General features: G+C 42.3%; 1 protein-coding gene and 3 non-coding genes across 4 annotated transcripts; all 4 read left to right on the top strand.

The window, feature by feature from the left end:
* Positions 1-1230: 1230 nt before the first annotated feature.
* RPS12 (ribosomal protein S12) lies at positions 1231-4787 on the top strand. The gene is made up of 5 exons (XM_075266632.1): positions 1231-1362; positions 1891-2007; positions 3963-4065; positions 4331-4432; positions 4697-4787. Exons 1-5 carry the CDS (start codon positions 1349-1351, stop codon positions 4757-4759), a joined length of 399 nt encoding a protein of 132 aa, XP_075122733.1. The 5' UTR covers positions 1231-1348; the 3' UTR covers positions 4760-4787.
* LOC142198698 (small nucleolar RNA SNORD101) lies at positions 3815-3886 on the top strand. The gene has a single exon (XR_012715371.1). It is a non-coding gene; the product is annotated as a small nucleolar RNA SNORD101 (small nucleolar RNA).
* LOC142198727 (small nucleolar RNA SNORD100) lies at positions 4170-4257 on the top strand. Its single transcript, XR_012715385.1, has one exon. It is a non-coding gene; the product is annotated as a small nucleolar RNA SNORD100 (small nucleolar RNA).
* Positions 4788-5762: 975 nt separating the features above from the next.
* Positions 5763-5846, top strand: LOC142198728 (small nucleolar RNA SNORD100). Its single transcript, XR_012715386.1, has one exon. It is a non-coding gene; the product is annotated as a small nucleolar RNA SNORD100 (small nucleolar RNA).
* Positions 5847-17306: the final 11460 nt, after the last annotated feature.

The raw sequence follows: 17306 nt of genomic DNA on the forward strand, positions 1-17306 counted from the left end.
CAGGAACGTCCTTCTGCCTCGCGGCGCCTATCGCGCTGTGCTGTGGAGCAGGGAGGAACGCCCCCTCCCTCTGCTCACACAGCTCGTCCATAGACGAGTATTATCAGGAGCTGGAGGGGGAAGTTCCTCCCAGCTACACAGTACAGTGCGATAGGCGCCGCGAGGCAGAAGGACGTTCCTGGCTAACTGTCAGAAACGCCCTTCTGACACTAAAGCGCTACAGTACCGGGACCGATAGCGCTTTACACCGGACACGGATCGGGAAAGCCGACAGTGCGCTGAATTCAGTGCACTGTCAGCTTTCCAGCAGTATATAAAACTGCATGGGCCCGAATTGATGAAAGGTCCTCTTTAAGTTTGCACGCAGGACTTTATTTTCCACATCCAGAGTAAACAAATATAAGGGAATATAGTGCCCATCATGTTGTTTACTTTATTGTTAATTGGAACAGAAAGAGAATCAGTCTGCAACCGTTCTCTGCAACATTTTAATGTCCATACAACTTACTACCCTGTACCGATGACAGTACCAGGCAGTATGTTGCAGGGAGGCAATACCCAGTTGGGGGTGTTAATCAGCTGCCTCTTTTTTGCAGATGTGCCTTTATTCACCTCCTTGTGAAATGCTTTCTTAGTTTAGTTGTAACTATACTAAAAGATGCAATTGCCCCTTTGTATTACCTTCTGACCTGATAGGTCTGTCTCACTGCTCATGTACTGGAGGACATTTGTGCCCCTTTTTAAAAAGGCACAAGTCATAAATTCATTGTGAAAAGAATCACCATTAGATGTATAGTAGTGACCAAGTCTGTGGTAATGCATGCCACATCGGGGGGGGGGGGGATACCCCATTCTCATGGTCGTGGGTGCACACCACTTATCCTCTGAGCCGCCTCGATTGCATTGTACAGTATGCAGTTTATTATTGCGAGACTACTATACAACACCGCCTACAGCTTTACATCATGATAATAAAACACATGCAGGAATTACTGTCCTAATAATGCCTAATGTAACTTGCCCACAATAAACATGGCGGACTAGCTCTCGCTCCTCAGCACGCACGCTACCCTATGCCCTGACGGAAGAAGGCGGAGTTACGTCTGGCTGAGTATAAATACGTGACGCGAGTGCATGGCTTTCTCTTTCCTTAGTGCAGTGGAGCAGGTTGGGTAAGTAATGGCGGTGCTGAGTGGCGGCTCCGTGCGCCTTGCAATCTCTTGTCTATCTTTGCCATCCCGCCCTCTCCGAGTCCGGGAACGGCGGCGGTGTCATGAGTGCGGCTAACGCTTCTCGTTTCTGTCTGTATTACAGCGGATTAACGCCGAACATCCATTAGACATCAAGGATGGCCGAGGAAGGGTGAGTGACCGCCTGCTGCCGGGCTCTTGTGTTATGGGGACACTGGGTCTGTAGGGTTCTGGGCCGGGGTTATTGTCTTTCCAGCTGTAGATGGCTGGCATATGTGTGCACGGTGCAGTGTGCTAGCAGGCACCTATGTGTGTATGTTAGCACCAGTCTGGTACTTGTGTAGTAAAGTTATGTCTTATACATACACATATTAATCAGTATTACCTCTGGCTAAATGAGATTGAGCTCCCAGCAGTTTTGCTCCAGTTCCCCCTCAATCTCCCACTATGAATCCAGGGACTGTCACCAGTCTTTAGCTATTGCTGGGCCACTTCTTGGTTACTAAATGTCAGATTTGGCTCCTAAGGCCTGCAATTCCTGGTGGTAATGGCCTCTCCTGCATGTCCTTAGTTGTCGCCAGTAGTCTGTGGCCTGCTGTTTGACTGCCACCGGCAAGAAGCCCTGGGGAGAAAGGCATACAGGTCTGTGGTTATTGGGACAGTTTGCTGTATATTAAACATGACTTTCTTTAATTTTCAGCATTTCTGCTGGAGGTGTAATGGATATTAACACCGCTCTTCAAGAAGTGCTCAAGACCGCACTTATCCATGATGGCCTGGCCCGTGGCATTCGTGAAGCTGCCAAGGCTCTTGACAAGTAAGTCTTCCAAAGTCCTTAAAGGGTTGTACCAACTCTATCCATGAAGAGGTTTAAAGGAACCTGTCTGGGTGGTCTATACAAGACCCTAACACTGCAAGGATCTGTGTGTGGCTTATTGTCTTATATAGACCCAACAGGTTCCCTCTTAAAGTAACTAGTGTGCAGTGTTTATCCATTTGGTGTGAGCTCAGTGAAGACTCTCCATTCAGGTCCCTGCTGTTTCTGAAGTTTGGCCTGAATGTAAGCTATAGAGCACATGGCTAAGCTCTTACTACTCAGTCTCTGATGGCATTCTTGTACAGCAGCCTAAGACTGGAGACAGACTCCACTGCAGCCATGGCTGGGTTGAGTATGCAGAGTTTGAATCCTCTGCAGGGGTTAAAACTGGAACTGCTGATGCTATGATGATACTCGAATTCATAAATGTCTGATAATTTCAGGTCCTGGAGACATGTTTGTCTAAAACTGCCCCCCAGTCCACCTAATAGCCTAATTTTGGCAGACTGCTGGTTGTGTATCAGACATCTATTACATAGTCAAAAATATGGATATAGCCTCCTTTTTCAATAAAGAACTATGAAAAGCTGCACCTAGATGTTAGAAAGGGTGAGTAGGTATAACTTACTCTTTTGCCTTGGTGCTCTGAAACCAGTTCTTGTATGATCTAAGATCTGTTCAGAACTTCTGTTGTGAATGGATGTTCAAAACTAGGGCCTGCTCTCCACCAGCAGTCTTTTCCCCTGGAGCTGTATAAAGCTGACTTGGAGAAAGGGGACTGCTATGTTAACCTATCTTGGCAGCTGAAATGTGGCACATAAAATAGAAACTAAGCCCAGGCAGCATGTGTGCTATATAATAACTCTACTTAATGGTCTACTTTCATGATATCCACTTTGTCACTGGTTTCTTTACTGGCAGTTGAAAATCAGAGGCCGCACAGGGGAAAATAGAGGTGCTTTCTGGAGAGTTTAAAGAGGACCTTTCATGGTTTGGGGCACAGGCAGTTCCATATACTGCTGGAAAGCCAACAGTGCGCTGAATTCAGCGCACTGTCAGCTTTCTCGATCTGTCCCTAGGGTAAAGAGCTTTCGGTCCCGGTACCGTAGCTCTTCAGTCAGAAGGGCATCCTGACAGTCTGTCAGGTACGTTCTTCTTCAAAGCAGCGCCTATTGTGCTGTACAATGTGAGCGGGGAGGAACTCCCCCCTCGCTCTGCTCACAGTGCTCGGCCATAGACGAGTATTATCACGAGGGGAGGGGGCGTTCCTTCCCGCTCACACTGTGCAGCACTATAGGCGCTGCTGTGGAGAAGGACGTACCTGACTGTCAGAAACGCCCTTCTGACTGTAAAGAGCTACGGTACCGGGACTGATGGCTCTTTACCCAGGGCACAGACCTGGACTGCCGACAGTGCACTGAATTCAGCGCACTGTCGGCTTTCCAGCAGTATATAGAACTACCTGTGCCCCAAACCATAAAAGGTCTTCTTTAAACTGATGTGTTGGGAAATCTTAACACTTTTCCATGAGATTCCACTCTCACATGAAAGTTTGGTGAAGTAACTCCCTCCTTTCAGTCAGGGTCAGTTTCTCTGTAGGATACCCATACCCAAGTAATGTAGATATCTAGTGGCAATAAAGAAGCGGGGACAAAGTTGACTTTATAGCACTGATCTAACATCTAATATTACAAAGCTTTAAGATCAAAGTTTTTGGGGTTTTTTGCAGGTTAATTTTCACTTTAAAAACTGTCGGAGTTGTACCTGTGGTAGGGAATAAGTTGCTTATGGGGTGACATGCTACAGTGCTTGAATGATGATTTTTATATTGTCGGATACCCCTTCACTCTGCATGAGTGAAAAAACCTAACTGACAAGCCTGTTGCAAAAGACTTGGTTGTACAAGGGAAATGGAAAGTGTCTGAATCTTCTAATGCAATGTTTCTTGTATTTAGACGTCAAGCTCACCTGTGCGTCCTGGCTTCCAACTGTGATGAACCAATGTATGTGAAGCTGGTTGAGGCTCTATGTGCTGAGCATCAGATCAATCTCATCAAGGTGAGTGAACTGGTCAAATGGCCTCATATTGTAAAATATTCCAGAATTGGTTGTAATTGAATGACAGCATACTATAAAACATCACTTTTTTTTTTTTTTTCTCTGCTGTACATGATGATAATTTGGCTCCCTCTACTGAGTACTGTGAGGATAAACGCCTACATGTTACCCAATTTTTTTCTGAGTTGCAGCAGTCATTAACTGGACACTTGGCTTTATTTTGGGGTAGAATCTATCCTTACTAAGAGTGATGCTTATCTTTCAGGTTGATGACAGCAAGAAGCTTGGCGAATGGGTGGGTCTCTGTAAAATCGACAGGGAAGGCAAACCCCGTAAGGTGGTTGGCTGCAGCTGTGTGGTTGTCAAGGTAAGATGGTATTGGTTTAAGTATTGTACACTAGTAGTTTGTGCCATCCTTGCACTTCTGCTCAACTAAGTGTTTTGCAGAGTTTGTTCAAATTGGGTGGCAAGAGTAAGGCTATGGCACGAGCCTTAGGGCCTTCATGTGGCTCTAAAGGTCCCTGAAAACATGGCTACAGAAGAGCTAACCTTTATTTTCTGTATTGTCTGATGTTGGCCTTTCAAAATGACAATTCCTTCACTATGATTTTTTTTTTTTTTTTTTCCATAGGACTATGGCAAGGAATCCCAGGCCAAGGATGTTATTGAAGAATACTTCAAGTGCAAAAAATGAACATCTGAATAAAAGACAGAACTTGAAAGCATTGTGTAGCTTATTTTGTCACTTGGCATTCTTGAAAGGATATATAAGGACTACCACTCTTTAAAGGGAGCCTGCCACCAGGGTGTAACATATAAACTAGCTACAGTAAGGGTAAGTTCACATGGGGTTTTTGGTCAGGATTTTGAGGCCGTATTCGCCTCAAAATCCTGACAAAAAAGACAGCTCCCATTAAAATCAGAGCAGCCTTGTTCTGGCTTCCAGAAAAAGAAGCGAGATGCTCATTCTTCAGGCCCTTTCGCCTCATGATTTGGCCTGAAGACACGCCTGAGTAGGCCCATTTATTGGGCCAAATCTGGAGCAGAGTGCACGACTGGATGCTGGCATTTAGTCACTGCTACTCATACTTTTGAGGCAGAGGCCGCCTCAGGTTCTGGTCCAAAAACCCATCTGAACTTGCCCTTAGGTCAGACTTTACTGAAGGACAGAGGTGAGTTGCCGTCATTGCTCCAAACTGCTACATGTCACAGTGCTGAAAGTCCTCCCTTAATGAAGTGAGAAGTCCAGGCAGATGCGCTTAAGTCTTCCCTGTCACTGAAAAGGGTGGAGGAGTGCTAGAGGATGTCCAGGATACAGCAGTTTGGAACAACAGAGCTGCCCTTAGTATTCCAGATCGTTTATTTGCCTATATGGTGTAAAATGAATCTCTACATAAAGGCACAAATCTTGGAGAAAAAATGTGATGCAATTGTGATTCTAACCTCACTATGCATCTAACATTTATAGTGCTTTTTGGCTAGACATGTCTGACTATGACATACCCTAGGTTTGTATTAGGAAATATTAACTTTCACTGGTCATTATGAACTTAAGTGGGGCACTAAGATATACTGAGGGGTGTTATACCCTGCCTAAGTATGAGCATGTGCAGGCAGGAACAATTACAGTAGGGATAGGCAAAGTATCAGGGCTTGGTGGACTGGCCTGGTGCTGTTTCCCCCTGCTCTAGTGGTTAAGCGTCTGTGATGAGAACTTGGCTCCCTCTTCTGAACTTGCTGAAGAGAACTGCCAGTCTGTTACCCAATTTCTCTGAGATGCATATTGACCTCAGCCATAAATACCTATATGCTTGCATACTGAATCTATTCTGCAGTGTCACACTTTACACCAGTTCCTGTCTCCAATGGGCTTTATAAGTTTCCTATGGGCAGTTTCATAAAAATTATGAGAACATGCAGAAGAGCAGAGAAAATTTAAGCTTGCCAGATTGCTGGGTCTTGTCCATAGCTGGAAATTACTTAACATCTTATGCGTGAGTTGATATAAAAGCCACTTTTTTTTTAACAAAAATAGCTTTGTGCTCCTGCAATCTGAAAAATATGTAGGACCTATGAGTCTTGTATAAGGTGTAACTCATTGTTAGCACATCCAAGGCTTGCTGCTTAAAAAAATATATATTTAATAAATTCCCCACCCTATGACAGGTTATGCTCAGAAGTACTTATTGTAATTCCTGTAACAAGACTCCCCTCAGCCTTTGCAATACTAAGGAGAAGCTCTATTAACAAATGTTATTCTGGTGGGTTTTTTTTAAACAAAAATATCTACAGGACTTAGATAAAACCTGGTTCGCATCTGCTTGGGGGTACTCCCTCCTGAATGGAAAACAGTACACATTAAAAAGCTGTTACCTAAAGAAACTGTAGACCCCATAGACTATAATGGGAGTCCATGTGGTTTCTGCATGAAACATGCGGAGAGAAAAGTGTTGTTTGCAGGACTTTTCTCTCTCCATATTTCATGCGGAAATCACATGGACTCCCATTATAGTCTATGGGCTCTGCAAGTTTCCCAGGTAACCTCTTTTTTGTGTATAGGTTTCTATTCAGGGGTTTCCTAAACAGAAACATGAATGCTGATAAGATCTGGGCTTAAGCTCTATACGGCCATGCAGGAGTCCAAGAATGGCTACAAATAAAGTACTTACACCTTCTGCTCAATCCACTCCTTGCTTTGGCTCAGAAAAAAAAAAAAAAAATTACAACTAAATATGCAACATAAAAGGCTGCATCCTGTGCCTTTAGCCTTCAAAGGGTTTTTTTTTTCTAGTAGTACTTCTTTGTACTATGAAATAAAAGTGAGAAACAGTTTCCTTCCACTTTTGTTTATATTTTCCCTGATCAAAAAAAAAATTAAAATGTATATAAAAATAACATAGCCTAAAGCCCAATATTTCGAAAGAAGTCGCAGAAATTAGTTTAACACTCAAGTAAAGATGAGGCACAGATGAGAATTGGAATACCAACTCTTGATGTGCGGTTAGAAAGAAAGGGGTTTCTGTAATGTGTAGAAACAAACAGCACATGAATTCTGGCCTTTGCTAAACCCTGTGTTGAGGTAGTGACCTCCGCCAGAATATGGGTCACTTCCAGTGGTCAGTCACCTGATCCAAATCAGTCATACTGTCTGTAGTGATGTCACACTAGATGTGGAGGATGCTACTATATGGGGTGCACAGATAGCAGACACATCTATATTTACTCTAACTTCGCTTATGTCTGGCAAGTAGAATATCTCCTGACAATCCCAAAACCCCGGGCTTTCATTTTAAGCTAAACCCCCACGCAGCAAGTTGCTGCAGATATGCATTGCGCATTTTATATATTCTACATAAACTGAAAATACCAGCATTTCCGTAGGTAAAACTGTCATGCTGTCATTTACAAAAATGCAACATTTTTTTTAAATCGGTGCATTTCCACTGCAGATATTTTTCTGCAATGTTTGGCCACCACAGCCAAAACGTTGCATATTTACATGTGTCCCTGGGCCTTATGGTTGTTTTCATACATTTTTTTTTTTTGGTATACAGAAACTTTTAATGGTGTAAGGGTATGTTCACATGGAGTTTTTTTTGCATGCGGATTTTGACACGGAATCCGCCTGTAAAAACGTCTCCCATTCATTTTAATGGGAGTCCCTTGCTTTTTTTTCAGCTAGCAGGAAAAAGAAGTGACATGCCTTATCTTCCCGTGGAGTCAGCCGCACATGTCCGGAGCAGGATGCCAAATATCTGTGCTATTCTATCCAGCTGTTTATACAGTATATATATATAAACAACTAGGCTGTATTAGGGTATGTTCACACGGTGGAAAATGAAGAATTCTCTTTACTTTCTGTCGCCAGCATTTTTGCTGTGGTCTAGCCGAGACGTGATGCAGTGCAGTGCATCAGCATTCTGTCACGGGATCCTGCTCCTGATTAGGCCCAGATGAATGGGCCTAATCAGGAGGGAGTCTCAAGCAGTGGATCCAGCAGCTGAATCAGCGGTGGAATCTGTGGCAAGTCTAGCAGGATATAATAATAATAATACATTTTATTTATATAGCGTCAACATATTCCGCAGCACTGTACAATTTGTAGGGTTCAAATACAGACAGATACATTAAAAAGAAAATCATTTCACACAATGGGACTGAGGGCCCTGCTTGCAAGAGCTTACAATCTATGAGGTAGAGGGGGTGACACAAGAGGTAGCAGGGGCGGTATTACTTATACAGAGGTCAGACACTTTTGTAATAGAGGTGACTGTCATTACACAAACATAAGACTTTATGAGCAGTTGACAGTCGTGTCCTGTAACATGTGGATGGAGCTTGGACAGATAAAGTTATCCTGAGATGACATCATATCATGTGGGGTAATGTGGGAGCGGGGACAGAGGAGGGTTAAGGGTTTACGTTAGACATTGTGATAGGCTTGTCTGAAAAGATGCGTCTTTAGTTTGCGTTTGAAACTGTAGAAATTGGGAGTTAATCTGATTGTCTGGGGTAGAGCATTCCAGAGAAGTGGTGCAGCTCGGGAGAAGTCTTGTATACGAGCGTGGGAGGTTCTGATAATAGAGGATGTAAGGATACTTCTTTTTTACTCTCCCTGGTGTGATCTCCTTCTTCTATTGAAATCTATGCGAGACAGATTCTAGGAGGAATCTGCTCTGCTTTGGGGTGCAAAATGCATGGTAAATTCCTCCATATGAACACACTTTTAGGGTCCATTCACACGAAGGAAAATGGTGAGGAATTTGCTGTGGAATTTTCCATGCTGAAAAAAAAAGCCTCCCATTGATTTCAATGGGTTCTGATAGCTTTTTTTTCCACTAGCGGAAAATTCCCTTACTTAGGGCTCCCAGGATATGGCCTCAAAATACTGACCAAAAAACCCTGTGTTAATTTAGGCTCCGTTCCCAAGGAGTAACGCGCCGCACATTCAGACATGTGTCAGAGTGAGAGCGCTCAAAACAGATCCCATTCACTTCAATGTGTGCCGGCTCACGCGCGCTACACATTGAAATCAATGGGTTAAAAGCCTCCCATTTGATTTCAATGTGTAGCGCCTGTAAGCCGGCACACATTGAAGTGAATGGGATCTGTTTTGAGCCCTCACACTCTTGACACGTGCATACGTGTCTGAATGCGCAGCACGTTACTCCGTGGGAATGGAGACTTACCCTTAGAGTTTTAAAAACGTGTAAAATGCTTTTTAATATGTTAATCTTTGTCTGGACGTAGAACAGAGGCAACATTCTTAGGAAATTTAGAACGCACAGATGACCTTTCACATTGTTTTTCCACTTCATAATAGATAAAACATCCTTCATTGTGTCAAAAAGAAATATTTGGCTAGTTGGCTCGCACAAATTTTTTACAACTCAGTCCTTTTTTGCTTTTACAAATCTATTCTAAATCTTGGTTGTCCGACTGGATCTGCATTTTTCAATACTGCCTGCACTCTGAATGTTAAAATTATGATCAAGAGCAGCCAATTGCATGCGTGCTACCATAGCGTCTATATCAAAATTCAGTGTTTTTGGATGATATTTTAGGCAGTCACTGTGAAATATTTCTATTTCGCCTGTATGACAAAAAAAAAATCTAAATTTGACATAAATCCTTATCCAAGTATGAGTTTTCTACAATGGCCTTTAATCTATTGTATGCAGAAGATCCTTTTGCAATCCACTTAGTTTGGTTGCACAACTGAGCACTTATTGATGGATGCTGACATGCCCCATACTCCCCATCTTCACTCCATTCATGTGTATTAGTTACGTGAAATAATAGGGATTTAAAATTTCTTATTAGAATTTCTGGATTTTTCAAATATGTGCGAGAACAAAACCAAACATGTTTTTTTTTATAACGAACCCACTGGGCAAGAACTTCACATTCTCTGTATTTCGAGACTGTTAGCACCTTGTTGCCAATAGATTTTGACAGATGCCACATGTCAAATTGATGTATAATTCCTGGAAAATTTTCCTGTATGCATTTCCTAATAGAAACATGACTGTCTGTAACCACCATCTTCACAATCAAATTTTGGAATCTCAGTTTTGATAATGCTTTTTCAAATCCGATCTTTTCTAGTCCAACTGATGAGACTTATGGGTAACTTGCTCAACTGTGAATGTGACAATCTTTTTTGTTGCTACATCCATGAGGGTGTAAATGCAGTACTTTGCTGAGAATGCAGGACTATTCATCTGTCCATCCCCAGCCAAGCAGAATGGTCTCTGTTGTATGCTATCCATGACGTTTGTTTGCTCTTCTAATCAAAAATCATTAATACTTGGAAAAAGATATGAAATCTGATTTTTAGAAAAAGTTGTTTTTGCTATAGAAATCACATTCAGTAGTTGAAATGTGCTGGGTTTTTTTTAAAACTTGAACCTCTGAAAAGGATTACAGCAGACAATAAAACATTTCCAAGTGGTTTCAGTCCATGTCTTGGTTGGCTGTCACACAAGGAGCTTTTGTGCCCAGCTTGGATACTTCTATTGCCAAGTACCTTTTTTGTTTTGTTTTTTTCTTTTGAAGGGCATGGTACCATTTTTATTAGATTTTTCAGACTTGACTGAAACACCATGAAATTGTTGTCATCAAGTGGACTGATACAATTAGGCTCTAATGAGATGGAATGAGTGTCGAGGCTTGTGTCACTGTCACTTGAGCTGTCAGTAGACTCATCTTCAGACTCATCATCAGAGTAGTCATTTATACTAAAAGTTGGGTCATTGGGGTCCTCAGGGTCTGCAGGTAATTCTTCTGCTTAAGTGCAACTAGATTGTTCAGAAGATTACGTTCTTCACTAGCCATAGATTTATCATCAGTTGTCAACTGTGAACCATTTTGGGATCCAATATTTCTTGACAGCAAACAACTCTGATACTGCATTTCTATTTTACAACGATTTCTGTTTTGCACATTGTCTTCTATTACATTTGGTGGTTCCTTATGATACCCCTTTGGTAAAGTGGTTTGCGCATGTGCATATCTTTTGCTGAGCATTGGGGGGTGGAAACTGCAACACATTTTTTATTCAAAAATAAATCAGTATTTATTCCTTTATCTACCATTTTTGGCTTTGTTCCCACAAAAGATGACAGTATTGCAGAAAAATCAACCACGGGATGCATATCTATACTCAGTATCTATATTGTTTTTAGAAATAAATGAATCTGAAGTTTCATAAAATTTTCTGTGCTGGAATATGATATTCATCTGTTTTAGATTTTGTTAGTTCATCCAGGTACTGAGTGGTTTTTTTAGGACTTTGTAATGGCTTTGTGTTATAAACGGATAACTGATATTTGTTTGCTGGAATATTAGAAAGCATGTTGTAGACCTAGGACCCCTGCTAATCACCTGTTCAATGGAGATGTGTAATTTCTGTGAGCGCGGTGACCCTTTTATTATTAGCATCACACGTCACCTGTTACCATTCACTCCTATGAGATGAGGCTATAGTTAGGTCGCTATGAAACAAATGGCATGCAATGTAAAGAGTGAAGGGTTCAAAGCACTTGTACAAACATTGCACCCCCTTTTAAACAAACAGCTGAAAAGTGGGTGTCCCAAGTGCTAAAGTTAGGTTAATTCATCTGACCCTATTCTGCAAGTGAAAGCTGGAATGGAAAGATGGAGGGGTGGAAAGTGAAGAAGAATTTGAAGCAGAAGTACAAGTGCTACATTCATGGTCATATTCATTGACAACTGTTCAAGACTACATACTTTCACCACTAAAATGGTTAGAGAAAGTCTTAAAAACTGCAAAATTTTGAATTACTTATATTTGCAAAAATGTTTAACTTTTAGTTGTCTACAAACTGAAGTAAGGTTAAATTCATGGAAAAACCCCTATAGGGGCTAGTTCACATGGGATTCTGCGTGAACACATTCCACCACGGCTTTCCGATCCAGATTAGGCCCAAATGAATGGGCCTAGTCTGGAGGGTGGTGTCGCGAGGAGGATGGATTCAGCAGCGGAATCCACCTGGAGAAAGAGCGTGTCGCTTCCTTTTTCCGCGAGTGGGAACAAACCGATTGCGGAAAAAGGAAATGACCAGCTTCCATTGATTTCAATGGGAGGCGGCAGGATTTTGACGCGGATTCCTTGTCAAATTCCTGAAAATTTTGCCCCATGTGAACTACCCCTTAGTCTGATGTCAGTGAGTAGCATGGACGTAGGCATCTGCATAAGAGACACTGAACCCATAACACCCCTGATGAATGCCCCTATAGATAGGAAAGACATCTGACAACAACCTGCTGGCCTGCATCTTACCCATGGGGGAGCATACAAAAATGTCCTCATCATGAGGAAACCAGGATCAAGCCTCAGTTTATTTAAGGATAATCCTTTGATAAGTGGAGAAAAAAACATTAAATGAGGTGTCTAGTAAGGATTTGTTTCCCTTAAAACATACATGCAATTTTGGAATCTCACACAAGACCCTGTAAATGTGGATTAGTGTGTACTCAGCTGTATGGAAGAAACATGGGTTACATGTATACATGTAAGACACTGCAAAACACCAGAGAGGATAATATTGCTGGCTCTATTATGGAAAGACACCCAATAAAAACTTTACAGCACAAGGTATATATTGTTAAGTTGTGGCTATATGGAGTCAAAGAAGTATGCTTAGTCTGAGACTAGAATCAAAAAAGCTGTTTTCGTGGCAGTTTTTAATGCAATTTTTCACCCAATACATGGAGTGGATCTAAAGTAAAGGAAATGTATAAAAGACTCATACCCAGGGCCAGTTTAATGAATTGGGGGGGGGGGGGGCATGTGCAAACTTTTTGAAAGTGGGACCCCCAATGTCCCCCATAACCTAATTTAACCTGCCCCCATCAGCCACCGTTACTTTATAAAAAAAAAAAAATACTCACTGAACAACGTTTCCAGAAATCTGGAAAAGGGAAGGCGTTCTTCTGAGGCAGAATAATCTTTACATCTGTTTCTCAGTGGCATTCCTCTCAGAGGTCTTCTATCATCATTAAGGTTTGCAGGTTGCACTAATAATTTCCATACATTACAAATTTTCAAGGGTGCAATATTTTGAAATTGGGAAAATAACAATTACACTTAAAATCTGCTTGTCTCAGTATGCCAGGTAATATATTTTTATTCTGAAAGTAATAGAATAATATTTTTTTATTAGAAAATGGATCCATTTTATATAAATGTACTTTAGGGCATTAATTCTTCTGTCATATATAATGTATGTATGGCTTGTCTTCAGTTGTGAGTGAAGAAATGTCTTTTACTTCTTAATCTGGATACTAGAAGCATCAAATGAATTCACCTCATGATTGAAGTTGATCTCTGTGCTATTGTACCTTTCGGGCCCCTTCACACGGAGTATACACTCGCTGATTCTGAACGTGTAATACGTTCCGAATCAGCGGCGTTAAAACAGATCCCATTGCTTTCTATGGGAGCCGGCATACGTGTGCTCCTCATAGAAGTTAATGGGATGCTTTTTTTTCCCTATTGTTTTCAATGTGATACGGGTCCATTCACATTGAGGAAAATGGTGTGGAATTTCAATGCTGAAATATAAGCCTCCCATTGACTTCAATATGTTCCGATTTCTGGTGTGAGTTAGAATGGGACGCCAGGAAGTCCTTTTCATAAATTTCCTGTCCCTAACCCAGTCAGGTTGCTTATTAAGACTGGCATCCAGATATGCCAATACACAAACACCCCATATTTTTAATTTTTACAAGTAGTTGAAGAATTAAAAACAAACCACAGTTACACAATTTCTCCTGAACACGGCAATACCCCCCATATGTGGCCATAATCTGCTGTATAGGTACATGGCGGGGCTCAGAATGGAAAGAGCGCTATTTGGCTTTTGGAGGTCAGATGTTGCTGGAATAGTTTTTAGGTGCCATGTCACATTTGCTGAGCCCCTAAAGTATCAATACAATGAAAACTTCTCAAAAGTGACCCCATTTTATAAACTACACCCGTCAAGGAATGTATCAAGGGGTATTATGTTTGAGCCTAAAATGCTTCCCAAAAATTAATGTACAAATTGAAAATTGAAATTTTTAAAGAAAAATGCCATTTCAGTGCCCAATACGTTGCACCCACTTTGTGTTGTCAGAGACCTGCACTCCTAAAACTATTAAGTGGGCTGTCCCGAGGGTCAAAATATTATATATGTGGGTGTAAACTGCTGCTTGGGAACACAGCAGGGCTCAGAAGGGAAGGAGCACTGTGCTATTTAGCTATTGGGGTACAGAGTTAGAGGGACTTTCAGGGCGCCATGTTGTTTTTGCAGAGCCCTGGAGTTGACAGTAAACTGGAATTCACCAAGAAGTGACCCCATTTTGTAAGGGCAATTTTAAGGTCTCTGCAAATGTGACATGGTGTCCAAAAATGAAGAATCTAAATCTGCACTCTAAAAGCACATATCGCTCCTTCACATCTGCGCCCTGCTGTGTACCCAAATGGCGGTGTATGCCCACATGTATGACACTGGTGTACCACAGATAACGTATTTAATGCCATATGTGGGTAGAATCGGCTGTTTGGGCACAGCCGGGCACAAAAGGGAAGATAAGATAATCCTTTAATAGTCCCACATTGGGGAAATTTCAGCATGTTACAGCAGCATAGTAATACAGGTACAGGATAATACAGATTAATACATTACAGACGTAGACACACGTATGCTGAGAAGAGAAGATATACTAGGAGTCCATAGCAGCTAAGGAAAATGGAAGCAAAAGAGGAAAAACCTCATGGTCATCGTCATAATCATTAGTCCTCTGTGCGGAGAAATCTTTGCTTGGTCTGATGTAGGTTATACAGCCTGGTCGCGTTTGGAAGGAAGGACCTGCGATAGCGCTCCTTCTCACACTTGGGGTGAAGCAGATGGTCACTTACAGTGCTGCCAAGTCCCATCAGGGTCCCATACATGGGGTGGGATTTGTTCTCCTGCATGGAGGTCACCACAGACAGTATCCTTCTGTCACCCACCACTTAAAGTCAAACAGCGTACAGTATGAAGAGAAATGGGGCAAGAACTGTACCTTGTGGTGCCCCCGTACTACAGATCACAGTATCAGACACACCGTCTTGGGCTCTCACATACTGAGGGCGGTTTGTCAGGTAGTCTAGGATCCAGTTGGACAGGTGATGGTCCACACCACCAAGGTTCAGCTTCTCCCTCAGTAGTCCTGGCTGAATGGTGTTGAACGCACTGGAGAAATCAAAGAACATTATTCTCACAGTGTTCCCTGGTTTCTCTAGGTGAGAGAGAGCTTTATGAAGAAGGTGGATGATTGCGTCATCTACCCCAATGCCCGGCTGATAGGCAAACTGGAGGGGGTCCAGAGCGGAGCTCACTAGGGGGCGTAGGTGTGTCAGGACCAGTCTCTCTAGGACCTTCATCAGGTGGGATGTCAGTGCTACAGGTCGGTAGTCATTGTAGCCCATTGGGTTGGGTTTCTTTGGGACTGGTACCACGCAAGATGTTTTCCACAGTCGAGGTACCACTCCCAGCTTTAGACTCATATTGTACATGTACGTAATAATGCCCCCTAGCTGGTCACTGCACATTTTAATAACTCTTGCGCTTATACCATCAGGTCCTCCAGCTTTGTCTGCTTTGATCTTCTTCATTTCCCGACTCACCAGAGACTCCTTGAGGATCAGATAGTCAGATTGCAGGAGCGCTATTTTGTTTTTTGGAGCACAGTTTGGTTTTTGGACATCACTTTTGCAAAGCCCCTGAATTGCCAATAAAGTGGAATCCGCAGATGCCACCCCATTTTGGACACTACCCCAGTGATGGGATTTATCAAGTGTCGTAGCGAGCATTTTTTAACCCTTGAGTGTTGCATTTATTTAGTTTCCAGAAATGAAATCACAGCTGATAATGAGAAGTTAAAAATGAAAAATTTCCAGAGATTCGCCATTTTAGTGCGCAACATGTTGTGCCCAACTTATGTCAGCAGAGACACTCCAAAAACTGGTAAGCGGGTATCCCGGGCACAACAGCTTTTAGAGCGTTCATCTCTGATACAAGTTGGGCACAACATATTACACACTCAAATGACGTATTCCTTGAAAAATTGTCATTTTCACCTTTTACAATCAGCTTTGTATTCATTTATGTTATAGCAACATTGGGGGTTAAAATGCTCTCTGTACCCTTGGATAAGCTATGCTTAGCAGCCCATACAGCTACACGTTTTATGTCTGCACTGTAGAATTATATTCTGCCATTGCTATAAGTAGCATGCATGGTATCACTGAATGACAATAATTCCTCTTGTAGATCTATTGTATTAGAAATCCAGTCTATCTAACTATCTATCTATCTATCTATCTATCTATCTATCTATCTATCTATCTATCTATCTATCTAATTTTTGATATGTAATGTGAATAGTACCAACAAACTTCATAAATAGAGTGTAGTGCCAGCAGCCGCCACGAGAGGGAGCTCACTGCGCAGTATCCACCTAATGTAATACAACACACAGGACAGTGGAACTTCTGTCACGTGTCGCCTACTGCAGGATAATAAACTACAATGCCATGCAATACAATGAGAATGAGGCTGATAACAGGGAGCAGTGGATTACATTCAGCTGCACAGCACAAGAGTCCATTGTACAGAGAGTGGCATTCCTCATCAGGTCTGGCCCATCCCCACCGGAAGTGACTGTATCCCGGGCAACCAGCACAGCGTCTTCCTGACACAGGAAACGTGACAGGCAGAGATCTGAGAAGGCTGCAGAGTGCTGGTAGTGTCCGAGCCCGGGAATAGCGGGATCATCCAACAAAGACCCCGCCGCTGCTTAGTTATAGAAGGTCCATTGCTGGTGACCAAACACTCGCCATTACCTTATGTAAACTGTGTGGTACAGTGCTGATCCGCCACTAGAGGGCAGGCGTACTCCACAAAGCCCCGAAGGCTGCAAATCTAATTGTACATGATATTGTAGGACCTGGTGTTACTGTGTATACCTACTATGTATACAAGATACTGTAGGACTGTGGTGTTACTATGTATACAATATACTGTAGGACCTGGTGTTACTGTGTATATCTACTATGTATACGTGATACTGTAGGACCTGGTGTTACTGTGTATACCTACTATGTGTACATGATACTATAGGACCTGGTGTTACTGTGTATACCTACTATGTATACATGATACTGTAGGACCTGGTGTTACTGTGTATAC

This window comes from Leptodactylus fuscus, chromosome 3 (assembly GCF_031893055.1).
Source record: "Leptodactylus fuscus isolate aLepFus1 chromosome 3, aLepFus1.hap2, whole genome shotgun sequence".
In the NCBI taxonomy this organism is placed as follows: Eukaryota; Metazoa; Chordata; class Amphibia; order Anura; family Leptodactylidae; genus Leptodactylus; species Leptodactylus fuscus.